Genomic DNA, 15,761 nt, shown 5'->3' on the forward strand with positions numbered 1-15,761 from the left:
ACTGCTCCAGACACTTGCACGCTCCTGAGCTTACATTATTATTATTATCGGTTATTTGTAGAGCGCCAACAGATTCCGCAGCGCTACTTGCATCCATGCTTTTCAACGAGAGATACCAAGAGAACCAAGTAAATTTGATAATAGAAGTACATTGGAAGTTGGTTAAAATTGCATGCTCTATGTTAATCATGAAAGAGAAAAAAAATTGGGTTTCATGTCCCTTTAAAATTTGTCTGGACCACTGGTTTACAAACCTGTCCTGAGGCCTCCCCAACAGGACAGATTTTAAGGATTGCCTTGGAAGAGAGCAGATAAAAAGACAAAAAGTAGCTATAGTGCATTTAAAAACACCTTTTTTTAAAAGCAGATATCCAGTGCATACCCATTAGAAAAGTTCAATAATTCCTCCTTTTTTTTTTAAATGACACTTTTTATTGCTTTCCAAAGTGTCCTCTTGATCCCTGGCTTAACGTTTCTAATTAGTATTCATTGCATTTTCCTTCCTTTTTAAGTTCACTTCTATTTTCCTACTTTATTTTAGGGGAGTCAATCAGGTTCAGCAATTACTGATTATTCCTCAAGCAGAGAAATCTTGATAGTCTGGTTTGTTTGCTGCACTTGAGAATCTAAAGTTGGGCATTTTTAATCTATATTTACTTCTGATCTCATTCTAATAATAGATTGATAATATGAGTAGATTAATAGTCATAGTATAATTATTTTGTCCAAAAAATATGATTTGTAAATGTTGCTGAAATACATACGGTTTCTGAGTTGTTTAGTTATATTAAAATTTATATTCATTCGCTTTGTTTCTGAATAGTTAAAGTACTTTGGGATTAAATTATTTATTGTACCTCTTGTACCAATGCTGTAATTTTGTATAATGATATTTTGCCGTATTCATAAGCTAATTTTCATAGTACCAAATATTTTCTGCTATGCTATTTGTCTACTTCTGTAAAACATCTGAAAAGGCTGCTGCAGTAAATGTCTCCGTTTTTGTTATTTATTTATATCATGTGACAGCTCTTCTGCCTAGAATGACATAAATAAATCTGCTACTTTAAGAAACTCAAAGGGAGTATCTCAGCCTATGAAACATGCTTTAGATGGGCGTGGAAGTTTGTGTGTCAAACCTGACAAACTAACACTGCCAAGTTCATTTATGAAATGCTTCAGCTGCTTTTGTTAAATGTCTTGCTTTTCTGCACCTTTCAGGGACATCAACCGTCATGTTAAAGTAAAACCAAAAGGTGCGGTGCTGAACATGCTAAGGAGATTGGACAAGATAAGGTTCAGAGGTCAGAAGAGAGAAGAGTTTCCAGATTTAGCAGAGTCTCCAAATGCTTCCGACACTGAATGCGGAGATGAAATCCCATTGAAAATACCTCGAACAGCAGTCAGAGACAATGAGGAACTGAAGGACCCTGTAAGTAACCTCTTGCTTACCATATTGCTTTATGTTACATAATAGGTAAAACAATAAGCAGTGATTTGATGTGACAATGGTTTATAATGTTAGTTTTATAGCAAAAACTCAATTTGATGTTATGTGATGGACAACCAGTATCAGACCTGGTTATTTTAGACTCGGATAGCTCACATAAACGTTCAAGCCCAGAGGGCTTTGATCTGAGATATTAAGATAACATTCTTATGCATTAGAGCAGTGGTCGACAACTCTGTTTAAAATTCAGGAGCAATATTTCAGAGCCAGACAGTGATATTTGTATATAGATATAAAGAGAATCACCCAAAAAGTTAGGAGCCAGGGGTAAAATTCTAGGAGCCAGTGGCTCCCTGTTTCCTGGGTTAGTCGCGCTCTGCGTTAGTGCATGTTTTACACTACTATACCTTGCTAACTATGTTTAACCCCTTAGTGATGGTAAAGTCCTGTTTTGGAGCTGGAACACATTGCAGAACACCACTGGTGATAGCTACAGGAGTTTGTGGCTTCAAATTGGCTCTTTACCTTTAAAGAGAGTGGTCAAAATTGAAATAAATGCATTTCCATTTGAAATAGAAGCATTTTTACAATATACTTCCATTAGCAAAAATGCTTCTAGTAAAAAATTGTTTTTTTCTGTGGCATATGCATATAACCTGTTGAAGGCCTTTGCACCAGTATTCAAGCTCAGAGAGCTGGCGATTTAATACATATACATATATAGGATATGTGCATATGCCGCAGAAAAACAGTAATAACTTTTACTAGAAGCATTTTTGCTTATAGAAAAAATGCTTCTATTACACATTATAATCCACTGATGCACATTTCAATTTGGACCTTTCTATCCCTTTATTGCAAACTGTGCCGCTCATCTGTCTTCTAGGTTTTCATGAAAGGCCATAGATGGTAAAACTGTTTTTGTACATATTTATGTTACAACCAAACAGGTCAAATCCCATTAATAAATTGTTGTGCTTTACAATGCATCACATCTATATCCTATCCTAAATCTTACAGCAAATTTTGCTATAAGCCTGTACTTAGGTTTGGCATTCAAAATTTTTCATTTTTTTTTAAACTTTAAAGGTACATGAAACCCAAAATTTATCTTTCATGATTCAGACAGAGCATATTATTTTAAACAACTTTAAAATTTGCTTTTATTATCTAAATGGCTTCATTCTATTGGTATCCTTATTTGAAAACCATGTCTAGAAAGGCTCATGAGCAGCAAAGCATTACTGGGAAGTAGCTGCTGATTTGTGGGTGCCCAAAAATGCCTCTCTTAATTGGTTCTCCAGGTGTCTTCAGATATCTCCCAGTAGTGCATAGCTGCTACTTCAAAAAATAATACCATGAGAATTAAGCAAATTGGATAAAATAAGTAAATTTGAAAGTTTATTAAAAACACATATACTCTATTTGAATCATGAAAAATAAGAAAACAAAATGTTGGGTTTCATGTCTCTAACTGTAAGCTTTCTGTTCTTTATCGGCAGCTGCTACTGAAGTGTTACTGCCCATTCTCATGAGCCATGAGCTTTTAGGTGATGCAATGGTTAATCTGACAACACTGTTGTTGGTAATATTTTTATGAAACATTTGAAATGTTTCATAGAAGTTGGTTTTAATTTGCTCTTTTTTTGTTTAGTGGCTGTGTATATTCTGTTGCAGCTGAAAAACTTATAATAGAATTTATCTAACAAAATATTATTTTTACTGATGTTTCACAGCGGTACATAAAGGCAGTGTTAGTATAAACAGAAAGACAGAAGGAAATTAGGAAAGCTGAGCTTTTTTAACCCATTCCCAACGTTAGGACGTTCCATGCCATTCTAACTGCGCTGAGCTTAAGTGCCTTTAGGACAGCATGTAACATCCTAGCGGTTTGGCTGTAATGAAGCAAACGGCGCTTCTTAAATGGGATCGTAATCTGGAGGGCGTGCCTAACGTCATAGGGACAACCCCCTGAAACCAATCCCATCATTGAAATCTCTCGATCGTATGCACAATTGCATGATTTCAATTTGTTTACATCGGAATGTTGTTCCGATGTAGACAAATTAGCCCGGTCATGAAAGGGTTAAGAGATAAAACTCATTTCTATCAAAAAAGAAGAATATGACTCGACTATTTTTTTTAAAATTTGTAATCGAAAGGTTAAAACTATAGTATACAAATAAGAGTCAAGAAAATAATTGAATAAAATGTGTATAAATATAATCCTCAAAATATGGGAATATGTGTGAAAACTTTATCCAAACATACAAAACAGAATCTTGTCAACCTATAGAGTGCAACTGAAAAGCGGGGATTTATGTATGTATATATCACACACTGTATTGGGAATTAACAGTGAACTTGCAGTATTAATTTAATTACAGAATTCAAGTAATATTTACATACATCAGATAATGGAAAGAAAGACAGTGCTACTCATAAAGTGTCATTTGAATACTTTCCCACTTTAAATTGTAATTTATTTTAATTTGTGTGTGTGAGTATGTTTGAACCTCCCTTCTAGTCACTCAGTGGTGCAATTTTTGAGGCTTTTAAAGGTGGAGAAACTATAGTAAACCCAAACTTAATATTCTTTGTATGCTTTCCTGGGAATACACAAATGCTGGACTTCCTCCTTTAGTTCCTGATTTTACTCTCACTGTGCAACAAGACTAGTGTTCTGTTTTACTGGCACAAGTTAATTTGCTCTGTTTCTTTTGTAAGTTATACACATATTGGCAAACTATAAAGCATCTCTGCAGCTTATGCTGCATTTTCTATTAGCAACATTTAAAGTGTTATTGGGTCTGTTTACAAGTACCATTCTTTTTTTTTTTTTTTTTTCTCCAATGAAGAGATCAGGAAAGTGTGCATGTTATGTAGTTGTCAAGTATTGCACGCACAGTAATCCAATGCAACATAAACAGCTACCTTCTTCTGCACATACATACTGCATTGAACTTTCTCTGACATACCTGTGGCACACACATGTGCCTGTTATACATATACATCCACTGCTCATCAGACATTTATAGCCAGATTCTTGCTAACTAACTTGTATTAAACATGTCCTCACCCACACTTGCAGAGTTACCACCTATAAACATATATCATCAACCTGCCTGCATTTGCCCTACACTCCAGACCACTTATTCTGTACAGAGAGCCTCTATTCACTAACATGTCCTAAAGACTGTTGTAAAATGTGAAATCACACAAATAATGTATTTTGTACAGATGTATTAAGAAGATATTTGACTGTTAGTACATTATGCCTGATACTGCAAGGATTTGGTCACACGCATGGCTTGTCAAGGCAACTGTCAGCCGGTGGGTGGCCTTGTCATGCAGGTCTCTTACTTGCAAGAGCATTACCTGGGGAGTGTCCTACAGGATCCATTGACCGTGGCATTGATTCAGGGATCTGCACCATCTCTTGCTACCCCAGGGTTGGGCAGTGTAATATTTTCTAATATTATAACATATTCTGCTATCCAAAGCAAATTCTAAATGTGTAATTTAACAATAAATGTATTTAATGATGATAATTTGTGCGACAATATTTATAGTATTAGCTAATTTTAGCGTTATACTGGCTAAAATTTTAATCTGGATAGCTAGTAAAATTATATATATATATATATATATATATATATATACACACCGCACTCCTAACCTTTTTTTTCTTTAAGACCCTGGGTGTAGCTTTCGGACTATAAGCCTGTCCTCAGACATACAAGTGTGTAAAACAACTTACCCTCCACTAAATTTGTAAATTTTGCACGGACGCCAGAATCCACGCTCTCTCCCGGGTAGATCATTACCCCTGGCAACGTGCCTCCAGCCCTCTAAGTATAAGATACAGAGCAAGACAAGCAAATACAGATTAATGTCACAAGATCTCAGAATATTACCGCACTACATGAGAGCGTCATAATATGTTGCCATGGTAATGGCAATAAGCAAAATGGTTACAATAATCATGCAATGGACGAGAAGGAATATTAGAGGGATCTATCCACCTGTTGATATATAATAGGATCAATTTATACATGAACAGTACCTAGCGAATACTCCAAAACACTCTCTGCGGACATAATCACAGTTGTCATGGCAACTAAAGGCACAATAGTTCCAAAGCAATTATCAAAATGGGGTCCAATCCATGCTCGTATGTCCACAAGTGGTGAGAATAGACACGGACTATATCTAACAAAACAAACTAACTAAATAAGAACCAGAGTTCTAAATACATTACATTACAGCACATACTATCATTGTCTAAGTAGATAACAATAATCAAGACTTCCTATAGTTGCATCTACAATCAACTAAAACAAATACAAATAATTTTAAACCTTGTTCAGAAAAAATAAGACTCTCAAAAATACATCAGAAAAATAATAAATCAGAAAAAACTAGAAAAATAGAAAAAAATGAAATAGATAGTGGCTCTCAAAAAATATGTAACAGAAATGTTTCTACAGACTTGTACAAAAACATCCAAAAAGTTTTTTTTCAAACTTTTATTTTGTGGAAAAAACTTGATGTCTAAAGGAAATTGTGTGTGTTTGTGTGTGTATGTATATATGTGTGTGTATGTATGTATAATATATATATATATATGTGTGTATACATACATACATACATACATACATACATACATACATACATACATATTTCTTCTGTTATGTGTGATCAGTCCACGGGTCATCATTACTTCTGGGATATAACTCCTCCCCAACAGGAAATGCAAGAGGATTCACCCAGCAGAGCTGCATATAGCTCCTCCCCTCTACGTCAGTCCCAGTCATTCTCTTGCACCCAACGACTAGATAGGATGTGTGAGAGGACTATGGTGATTATACTTAGTTTTTATGACTTCAATCAAAAGTTTGTTATTTTAAAATAACACCGGAGCGTGTTATTACTTCTCTGGCAGAGTTTGAGGAAGAATCTGTCAGAGTTTTTTTACTATGATTTTAACCGGAGTAGTTAAGATCATATTGCTGTTCTCGGCCATCTGAGGGAGGTAAAGGCTTCAGATCAGGGGACAGCGGGCAGAGGAATCTGCATTGAGGTATGTAGCAGTTTTTATTTTCTGAATGGAATTGATGAGAAAATCCTGCCATACCGTTAAAATGACATGTATGTATACACTTCAGTATTCTGGGGATGGTATTTCACCGGAACTACTCTGTTAAAGGTCACTAATCCTTTTTTAATAACTATTTATCATGTTAAACGTTTTTGCTGGAATGTAGAATCGTTTACATTGCTGAGGTACTGTGTGAATAAATATTTGGGCATTATTTTCCACTTGGCAGTTTTTTTGGCTTTATTTGTGACAGTTTCGTTTCTCTTCACTGCTGTGTGGGAGAGGGAGGGGCCGTTTTGGCGCTCTTTGCTACGCATCAAAAAATACCAGTCAGTTACTTTTATTTTTCCTGCATGATCCGGTTCATCTCTGATAGATCTCAGGGGTCTTCAAACTTCTTTGAAGGGAGGTAAATTCTCTCAGCAGAGCTGTGAGAATTCTTATAGTGACTGTGAATAAAAACGTTGCTTTGTATTTTTTATGTCAAATTTAATTATTGTTATTTTACTAATGGGAACAAACCTTTGCTAAAAGTTTTGTTGTTTTAAAGTTTGATGCTATAACTGTTTTTCAGTTCACTATTTCAACTGTCATTTAATCGTTAGTACCTCTTTGAGGCACAGTACGTTTTTTGCTAAAAAAGATTATAACCAAGTTGTAAGTTTTTTGCTAGTGTGTTAAACATGTCTGACTCAGAGGAAGATATCTGTGTCATTTGTTCCAATGCCAAGGTGGAGCCCAATAGAAATTTATGTACTAACTGTATTGATGCTACTTTAAATAAAAGTCAATCTGTACAATGTGAACAAATTTCACCAAACAGCGAGGGGAGAGTTATGCCGACTAACTCGCCTCACGCGGCAGTACCTGCATCTCCCGCCCGGGAGGTGCGTGATATTTTGGCGCCTAGTACATCTGGGCGGCCATTACAGATAACATTACAAGATATGGCTACTGTTATGACTGAAGTTTTGTCTAAATTACCAGAACTAAGAGGCAAGCGTGATCACTCTGGGGTGAGAACAGAGTGCGCTGACAATGCTAGGGCCATGTCTGATACTGCGTCACAGCTCGCAGAGCATGAGGACGGAGAGCTTCATTCTGTGGGTGACGGTTCTGATCCAAACAGATTGGACTCAGATATTTCAAATTTTAAATTTAAATTGGAGAACCTCCGTGTATTACTAGGGGAGGTCTTAGCAGCTCTCAACGATTGTAACACCGTTGCAATACCAGAGAAACTGTGTAGGTTGGATAAATACTTTGCGGTACCGGCGAGTACTGACGTTTTTCCTATACCTAAGAGACTAACTGAAATTGTTACTAAGGAGTGGGATAGACCCGGTGTGCCGTTCTCACCCCCTCCAATATTTAGAAAGATGTTTCCAATAGACGCCACCACTCGGGACTTATGGCAAACGGTCCCCAAGGTGGAGGGAGCAGTTTCTACTTTAGCTAAGCGTACCACTATCCCGGTGGAGGATAGCTGTGCTTTCTCAGATCCAATGGATAAAAAATTAGAGGGTTACCTTAAGAAAATGTTTGTTCAACAAGGTTTTATATTACAACCCCTTGCATGTATCGCGCCGATTACGGCTGCGGCAGCATTTTGGATTGAGTCGCTTGAAGAGAACCTTAGTTCATCTACGCTAGACGACATTACGGACAGGCTTAGAGTCCTTAAACTAGCTAATTCCTTCATTTCGGAGGCCGTAGTACATTTAACCAAACTTACGGCTAAGAACTCAGGATTCGCCATACAGGCACGTAGGGCGCTGTGGCTAAAATCCTGGTCAGCTGATGTTACTTCTAAGTCCAAATTACTTAATATACCTTTCAAGGGGCAGTCTTTATTTGGGCCCGGTTTGAAAGAGATTATCGCTGACATTACAGGAGGTAAGGGCCACGCCCTACCTCAAGACAAAGCCAAAGCTAAGGCTAGACAGTCTAATTTTCGTCCCTTTCGGAACTTCAAAACAGGAACAGCATCAACCTCCACTGCACCAAAACAGGAAGGAGCTGTTGCTCGTTACAGGCAAGGCTGGAAGCCTAACCAGTCCTGGAACAAGAGCAAGCAGGCCAGGAAACCTGCTGCTGCCCCAAAGACAGCATGAACCGAGAGCCCCCGATCCGGGACCGGATCTAGTGGGGGGCAGACTCTCTCTCTTCGCCCAGGCCTGGGCAAGAGATGTTCAGGATCCCTGGGCTCTAGAGATCATATCGCAGGGATACCTTCTAGACTTCAAATTATCTCCCCCAAGAGGGAGATTTCATCTGTCAAGGTTGTCAACAAACCAGATAAAGAAAGAAGCGTTTCTACGCTGCGTACAAGATCTGTTATTAATGGGAGTGATCCATCCGGTTCCGCGGTCGGAACAAGGACAAGGGTTCTACTCAAACCTGTTTGTGGTTCCCAAAAAAGAGGGAACTTTCAGGCCAATCTTAGATTTAAAGACTCTAAACAAATTCCTAAGAGTTCCATCGTTCAAAATGGAAACTATTCGGACAATCTTACCCATGATCCAAGAGGGTCAGTACATGACCACAGTGGATTTAAAGGATGCTTACCTTCACATACCGATCCACAAAGATCATCACCGGTATCTAAGGTTTGCCTTCTTAGACAGGCACTACCAGTTTGTAGCTCTTCCATTCGGATTGGCTACGGCTCCAAGAATCTTCACAAAGGTTCTGGGTGCCCTTCTAGCGGTACTAAGACCGCGAGGGATTTCGGTAGCTCCGTACCTAGACGACATTCTAATTCAAGCTTCAAGCTTTCAAACTGCCAGGTCTCATACAGAGTTAGTTCTGGCATTTCTAAGGTCGCATGGATGGAAAGTGAACGAAAAGAAGAGTTCTCTCTTTCCTCTCACAAGAGTTCCATTCTTGGGGACTCTTATAGATTCTGTAGAAATGAAGATTTACCTGACAGAAGACAGGTTAACAAAGCTTCAAAATGCATGCCGCGTCCTGCATTCCATTCAACACCCGTCAGTAGCTCAATGCATGGAGGTGATCGGCTTAATGGTAGCGGCAATGGACATAGTACCTTTTGCACGCCTACACCTCAGACCGCTGCAATTATGCATGCTAAGTCAGTGGAATGGGGATTACTCAGATTTGTCCCCTACTCTGAATCTGAATCAAGAGACCAGAAATTCTCTTCTATGGTGGCTTTATCGGCCACACCTGTCCAGGGGGATGCCATTCAGCAGGCCAGACTGGACAATTGTAACAACAGACGCCAGCCTACTAGGTTGGGGCGCTGTCTGGAATTCTCTGAAGGCTCAGGGACTATGGAATCAGGAGGAGAGTCTCCTTCCAATAAACATTCTGGAATTGAGAGCAGTGCTCAATGCCCTTCTGGCTTGGCCCCAGTTAACAACTCGGGGGTTCATCAGGTTTCAGTCGGACAACATCACGACTGTAGCTTACATCAACCATCAGGGAGGGACAAGAAGCTCCCTAGCAATGATGGAAGTATCAAAGATAATTCGCTGGGCAGAGTCTCACTCTTGCCACCTGTCAGCAATCCACATCCCGGGAGTGGAGAACTGGGAGGCGGATTTCTTGAGTCGCCAGACTTTTCATCCGGGGGAGTGGGAACTTCATCCGGAGGTCTTTGCCCAAATACTTCGACGTTGGGGCAAACCAGAGATAGATCTCATGGCGTCTCGCCAGAACGCCAAACTTCCTCGCTACGGGTCCAGATCCAGGGATCCGGGAGCAGTTCTGATAGATGCTTTGACAGCACCTTGGAACTTCAGGATGGCTTATGTGTTTCCACCCTTCCCGCTGCTTCCTCGATTGATTGCCAAAATCAAACAGGAGAGAGCATCAGTAATTCTAATAGCACCTGCATGGCCACGCAGGACTTGGTATGCAGATCTAGTGGACATGTCATCCTGTCCGCCTTGGTCTCTACCTCTAAGACAGGACCTTCTGATACAGGGTCCATTCAAACATCAAAATCTAACTTCTCTGAAGCTGACTGCTTGGAAATTGAACGCTTGATTTTATCAAAACGTGGTTTTTCTGAGTCGGTTATTGATACCCTAATTCAGGCTAGGAAGCCTGTTACCAGAAGGATTTACCATAAAATATGGCGGAAATACCTATACTGGTGCGAATCCAAAGGTTACTCCTGGAGTAAGGTTAGGATCGCTAGGATACTGTCTTTTCTACAAGAAGGTTTAGAAAAGGGTTTATCAGCTAGTTCATTAAAGGGACAGATTTCAGCTCTGTCCATCTTGTTACACAGACGTCTGTCAGAAAATCCAGACGTCCAGTCCTTTTGTCAGGCTTTAGCTAGGATCAAGCCTGTGTTTAAAGCTGTTGCTCCACCATGGAGTTTAAATGATATAAAAATGTTATCTTGGAAAGTTCTGTTTTTAATGGCTATTTCCTCGGCTCGAAGAGTCTCTGAGTTATCAGCCTTACATTGTGATTCCCCTTATCTGATTTTTCACTCAGACAAGGTAGTTCTGCGTACTAAACCTGGGTTCTTACCTAAGGTAGTCACTAACAGGAACATCAATCAAGAGATTGTTGTCCCATCCTTGTGTCCAAATCCTTCTTCAAAGAAGGAACGTCTTTTACACAATCTGGATGTAGTTCGTGCCCTCAAGTTCTACTTGCAGGCAACTAAAGATTTTCGCCAAACTTCTTCCTTGTTTGTCGTTTACTCTGGACAGAGGAGAGGTCAAAAAGCTTCTGCTACCTCTCTCTCTTTTTGGCTTCGTAGCATAATACGTTTAGCCTATGAGACTGCTGGACAGCAGCCTCCTGAAAGAATTACAGCTCACTCCACTAGAGCTGTGGCTTCCACTTGGGCCTTTAAGAATGAGGCCTCTGTTGAACAGATTTGCAAGGCTGCAACTTGGTCTTCACTTCATACTTTTTCCAAATTTTACAAATTTGACACTTTTGCTTCTTCGGAGGCTATTTTTGGGAGAAAGGTTCTTCAGGCAGTGGTTCCTTCTGTATAATGAGCCTGCCTTTCCCTCCCGTCATCCGTGTACTTTTGCTTTGGTATTGGTATCCCAGAAGTAATGATGACCCGTGGACTGATCACACATAACAGAAGAAAACATAATTTATGCTTACCTGATAAATTCCTTTCTTCTGTTGTGTGATCAGTCCACGGCCCGCCCTGTTTTTAAGGCAGGTACATATCTTTTAAATTATACTCCAGTCACCACTTCACCCTTGGTTACTCCTTTCTCGTTGATTCTTGGTCGAATGACTGGGACTGACGTAGAGGGGAGGAGCTATATGCAGCTCTGCTGGGTGAATCCTCTTGCATTTCCTGTTGGGGAGGAGTTATATCCCAGAAGTAATGATGACCCGTGGACTGATCACACAACAGAAGAAAGGAATTTATCAGGTAAGCATAAATTATGTTTTTTCCCTCTATTTTATAGAGGATTTAAAAGTTTCTTCTTTTCATTCCTATTGTTTTGTGGGCTTCACAGTTTGGGTATTAGATCCCACAGGGTCCACGTAATTTTTAACCTCATTTACCCTGCTTTGTCCATTCCTCCTCTATTTTCTAATTTTTCTTAGCTAAATGTTACACTGTGATACCAAGGAGGTGAGAGGGATTCAAATCTTTTGAAATGTTAGGTATTTTTGCCTTCTCCTATTGGCCAAGAGTTGAATCCCACAGGTAATGGCTTGTGGACTCTCACCACCATGAAATAAAATAATTTATCAGGTAAGCACATATTTTGTTTTTCATGAAATTACCAGTTGATCTCTTTTGTTATGCAGACTTTTCTTTTTTCTTACTTTCAGTAGTTTCTTATGATTCGTGTTAGCCCTAGATCTCACAATGCCCTGTCACATTCATCACATAGGCAGCTTTGGTTAAAACCAGTACCTGAAAATTTTTTGATAGAAAGTCGACTTTGTACTTAGTGAGAAGTTTAGTCACATTTGAAATGGTGACATACACCGGCCCATCTTGAGAGTGCTCAGAAATCTTTATTGAAGTTGCTCCCCCCCCCCCCCTCCCCTTATCATTTAACCCTTTAGTGACCAGACCACTTTTCCATTTGTTGAATGTTTGGGACCAAGGCTATTTTTACAATTCTGCAGTGTTTGTGTTTAGCTGTAATTTCCTCTTACTCATTTACTGTACCCACACATATTATATACCGTTTTTTAAAACGTGTGTGTGGTAGACCGAGCGCTAGTATTTTACAGCCTTATGCTCACTGGCAAAAGTCCCCTAGTGGACTTGGGATGTGATTACAATTGTGTGATATAGTGAGCGCTGGGAAGCTTAAAAGGACTGTGAGGTATGGATATGTTAAAATGGAATGTATTTATTACAGTTAATATACAATGAAAATACAATATAATACATACAAATTAAAAAGCTTCTAAAATTCTTCCTAAAATCTCTATGGATCCATGAGATATAAGTCTTAAGGATATAGTGTTACCTATATCTGTGGTGTTTGAACAAATATTACGTTAGCTCCGACAACAGTCTAAGACCATAGTATTATGGTCTATAAAGTGCAGTTTAAGCACAGATATTTACAAACAGCAGATGTGATGTAAATGGCCAAAATTGGCGTAGTACAATGTCAATAATACAGATGTCAACAATACAGATGCAGTATAAAAGTATAAGTGATAGAAATACAATATAAATAAAAGTGTAGGAGAAATCCAATTGTGTAAAAATGGAAATAGAATTTGTTGAAAAAATGAAGAAATTTATGTCTCTCAAATAGTTTCTTAAAAAATGTCTCTTTGGAAAATCACAGTGTTCCAAAAAAAAAATATATATCAGAGTGTTCCACAAAAATTGCAAAAGTGTTCCACAAAAATTGTAAAAAATTAATCCACAAATAAATATCAAAGTGTTCAAAAAATATGGTGGGTAAGTGCGTTCAAAGAAATCCTAGATGATTAACTTCCAAAATAAACTCCAATAGCTGTGGTAGAAGTGAAGGAGATTATAAGAATGCAGAATATAAAAAATATATAAAAAATGTAGAATATAAAAATGCAGAAGAAAAAAAAAAAAAGTACAATAATGTGGCGGGTAGGTCCAAAGTCGTCCTCCTAATCTGTGGGTGAAATAAAGTGCAATAGTGTAATAACGTCTAGATGTGGTATAATAAAATCAGAAATTTGCTCACCAGTATGTCGACGCGTTTCGGCCCTCCTAGGCCTTTCTCAAGACAATCAATGTCTTGAGAAAGGCCTAGGAGGGCCGAAACGCGTCGACATACTGGTGAGCAAATTTCTGATTTTATTATACCACATCTAGACGTTATTACACTATTGCACTTTATTTCACCCACAGATTAGGAGGACGACTTTGGACCTACCCGCCACATTATTGTACTTTTTTTTTTTTCTTCTGCATTTTTATATTCTACATTTTTTATATATTTTTTATATTCTGCATTCTTATAATCTCCTTCACGTCTACCACAGCTATTGGAGTTTATTTTGGAAGTTAATCATCTAGGATTTCTTTGAACGCACTTACCCACCATATTTTTTGAACACTTTGATATTTATTTGTGGATTAATTTTTTACAATTTTTGTGGAACACTTTTGCAATTTTTGTGGAACACTCTGATATATATTTTTTTTTGGAACACTGTGATTTTCCAAAGAGACATTTTTTAAGAAACTATTTGAGAGACATAAATTTCTTCATTTTTTCAACAAATTCTATTTCCATTTTTACACAATTGGATTTCTCCTACACTTTTATTTATATTGTATTTCTATCACTTATACTTTTATACTGCATCTGTATTGTTGACATCTGTATTATTGACATTGTACTACGCCAATTTTGGCCATTTACATCACATCTGCTGTTTGTAAATATCTGTGCTTAAACTGCACTTTATAGACCATAATACTATGGTCTTAGACTGTTGTCGGAGCTAACGTAATATTTGTTCCAACACCACAGATATAGGTAACACTATATCCTTAAGACTTATATCTCATGGATCCATAGAGATTTTAGGAAGAATTTTAGAAGCTTTTTAATTTGTATGTATTATATTGTATTTTCATTGTATATTAACTGTAATAAATACATTCCATTTTTAACATATCCATACCTCACAGTCCTTTTAAGCTTCCCAGCGCTCACTATATCACACAATTATATACCGTTTTTCTCGCCATTAAATGAACTTTCTAAAGATACCATTTTCTTTCATGTAATTGGCAAGAGTCCATGAGCTAGTGACGTATGGGATATACAATATATATATATATATATATATATATATATATATATATATAAATACACCCCTCACCACACCCACAATTCAGTTTTCCAAACGTTGCCTCCTATGGAGGTGGTGAAGTAAGTTTGTGCTAAGATTTTTACGTTGACATGCGCTTCTCAGCATTTTGAAGCCCGATTCCTCTCAGAGTACAGCGAATGTCAGAGGGACGTGGAGAGTATTACCTATTGAATGCAGTGATTTCCCTAACGGTGGTCTATTTCATAGGTTCTCTGTTATCGGTCGTAGAGATTCATCTCTTACCTCCCTTTTCAGATAGACGATATACTCTCATATTCCAATTACCTCTACTGATAACTGTTTCAGTACTGGTTTGGCTATCTGCTATATGTGGATGGGTGCCAAACCTCAGCTATGGTTTGTCACGTTATGCATTTATATAAGTTATATAAAGTTCTAAATATATGTATTGTACTTATATTTGCCATGAGTCAGGTTCATGTATTTCCTTTTGTAGATTGTCAGTTTCATATTTGTGAAAGTTAATATTGAGAAGTATTTTTCTTAACTGGGGTTTAGTCTTTTTTTCAATTGACTACTTGTTTTAATTTGCGGGCTGTCTTAGGCTCGCGGGTGCACTAAATGCTACACTTTATTGTGTCATTCTTGGCGCGAGAATTTTTTGGCGCGAAAAAGCACGTCCGTTGACGCAAGTTCGTCATTTCCGGCATTGTAGTTGACGCAGGGGTTCACACAGGGTTGCGTCGTTACTGATGCGAGTGTGTCATTTCCGGACATGGCGCTAAAAAATGTTCTAGTTATGTTGTGCGTCATACTTGGCGCCAAACGTTTTTCATTATTTATTGCCCCATTGCTTTTGCCTCTTGCTTTTTTCTAAGTCAGAGGGCTATGCTATTTGCATTTTTTCCCATTCCTGAAACTGTCATATAAGGAAATTGATAATTTTGCTTT

The 15,761-nt window shown here is 38.1% G+C and overlaps 1 protein-coding gene across 1 annotated transcript in view; it reads left to right on the top strand.

Annotated features, from left to right (window-relative positions):
- GRAMD4 (GRAM domain containing 4) overlaps positions 1-15,761 on the top strand; it is an 837,450-nt gene that overhangs the window by 216,247 nt on the left and 605,442 nt on the right. The window contains exon 2 of the mRNA XM_053716614.1: positions 1,222-1,432. Within this exon, the coding sequence (XP_053572589.1) occupies positions 1,222-1,432 (211 nt within the window). The remainder of the gene's footprint in view (positions 1-1,221; positions 1,433-15,761) is intronic.

The sequence above is a fragment of the Bombina bombina genome, chromosome 6 (genome assembly GCF_027579735.1).
Source record: "Bombina bombina isolate aBomBom1 chromosome 6, aBomBom1.pri, whole genome shotgun sequence".
In the NCBI taxonomy this organism is placed as follows: Eukaryota; Metazoa; Chordata; class Amphibia; order Anura; family Bombinatoridae; genus Bombina; species Bombina bombina.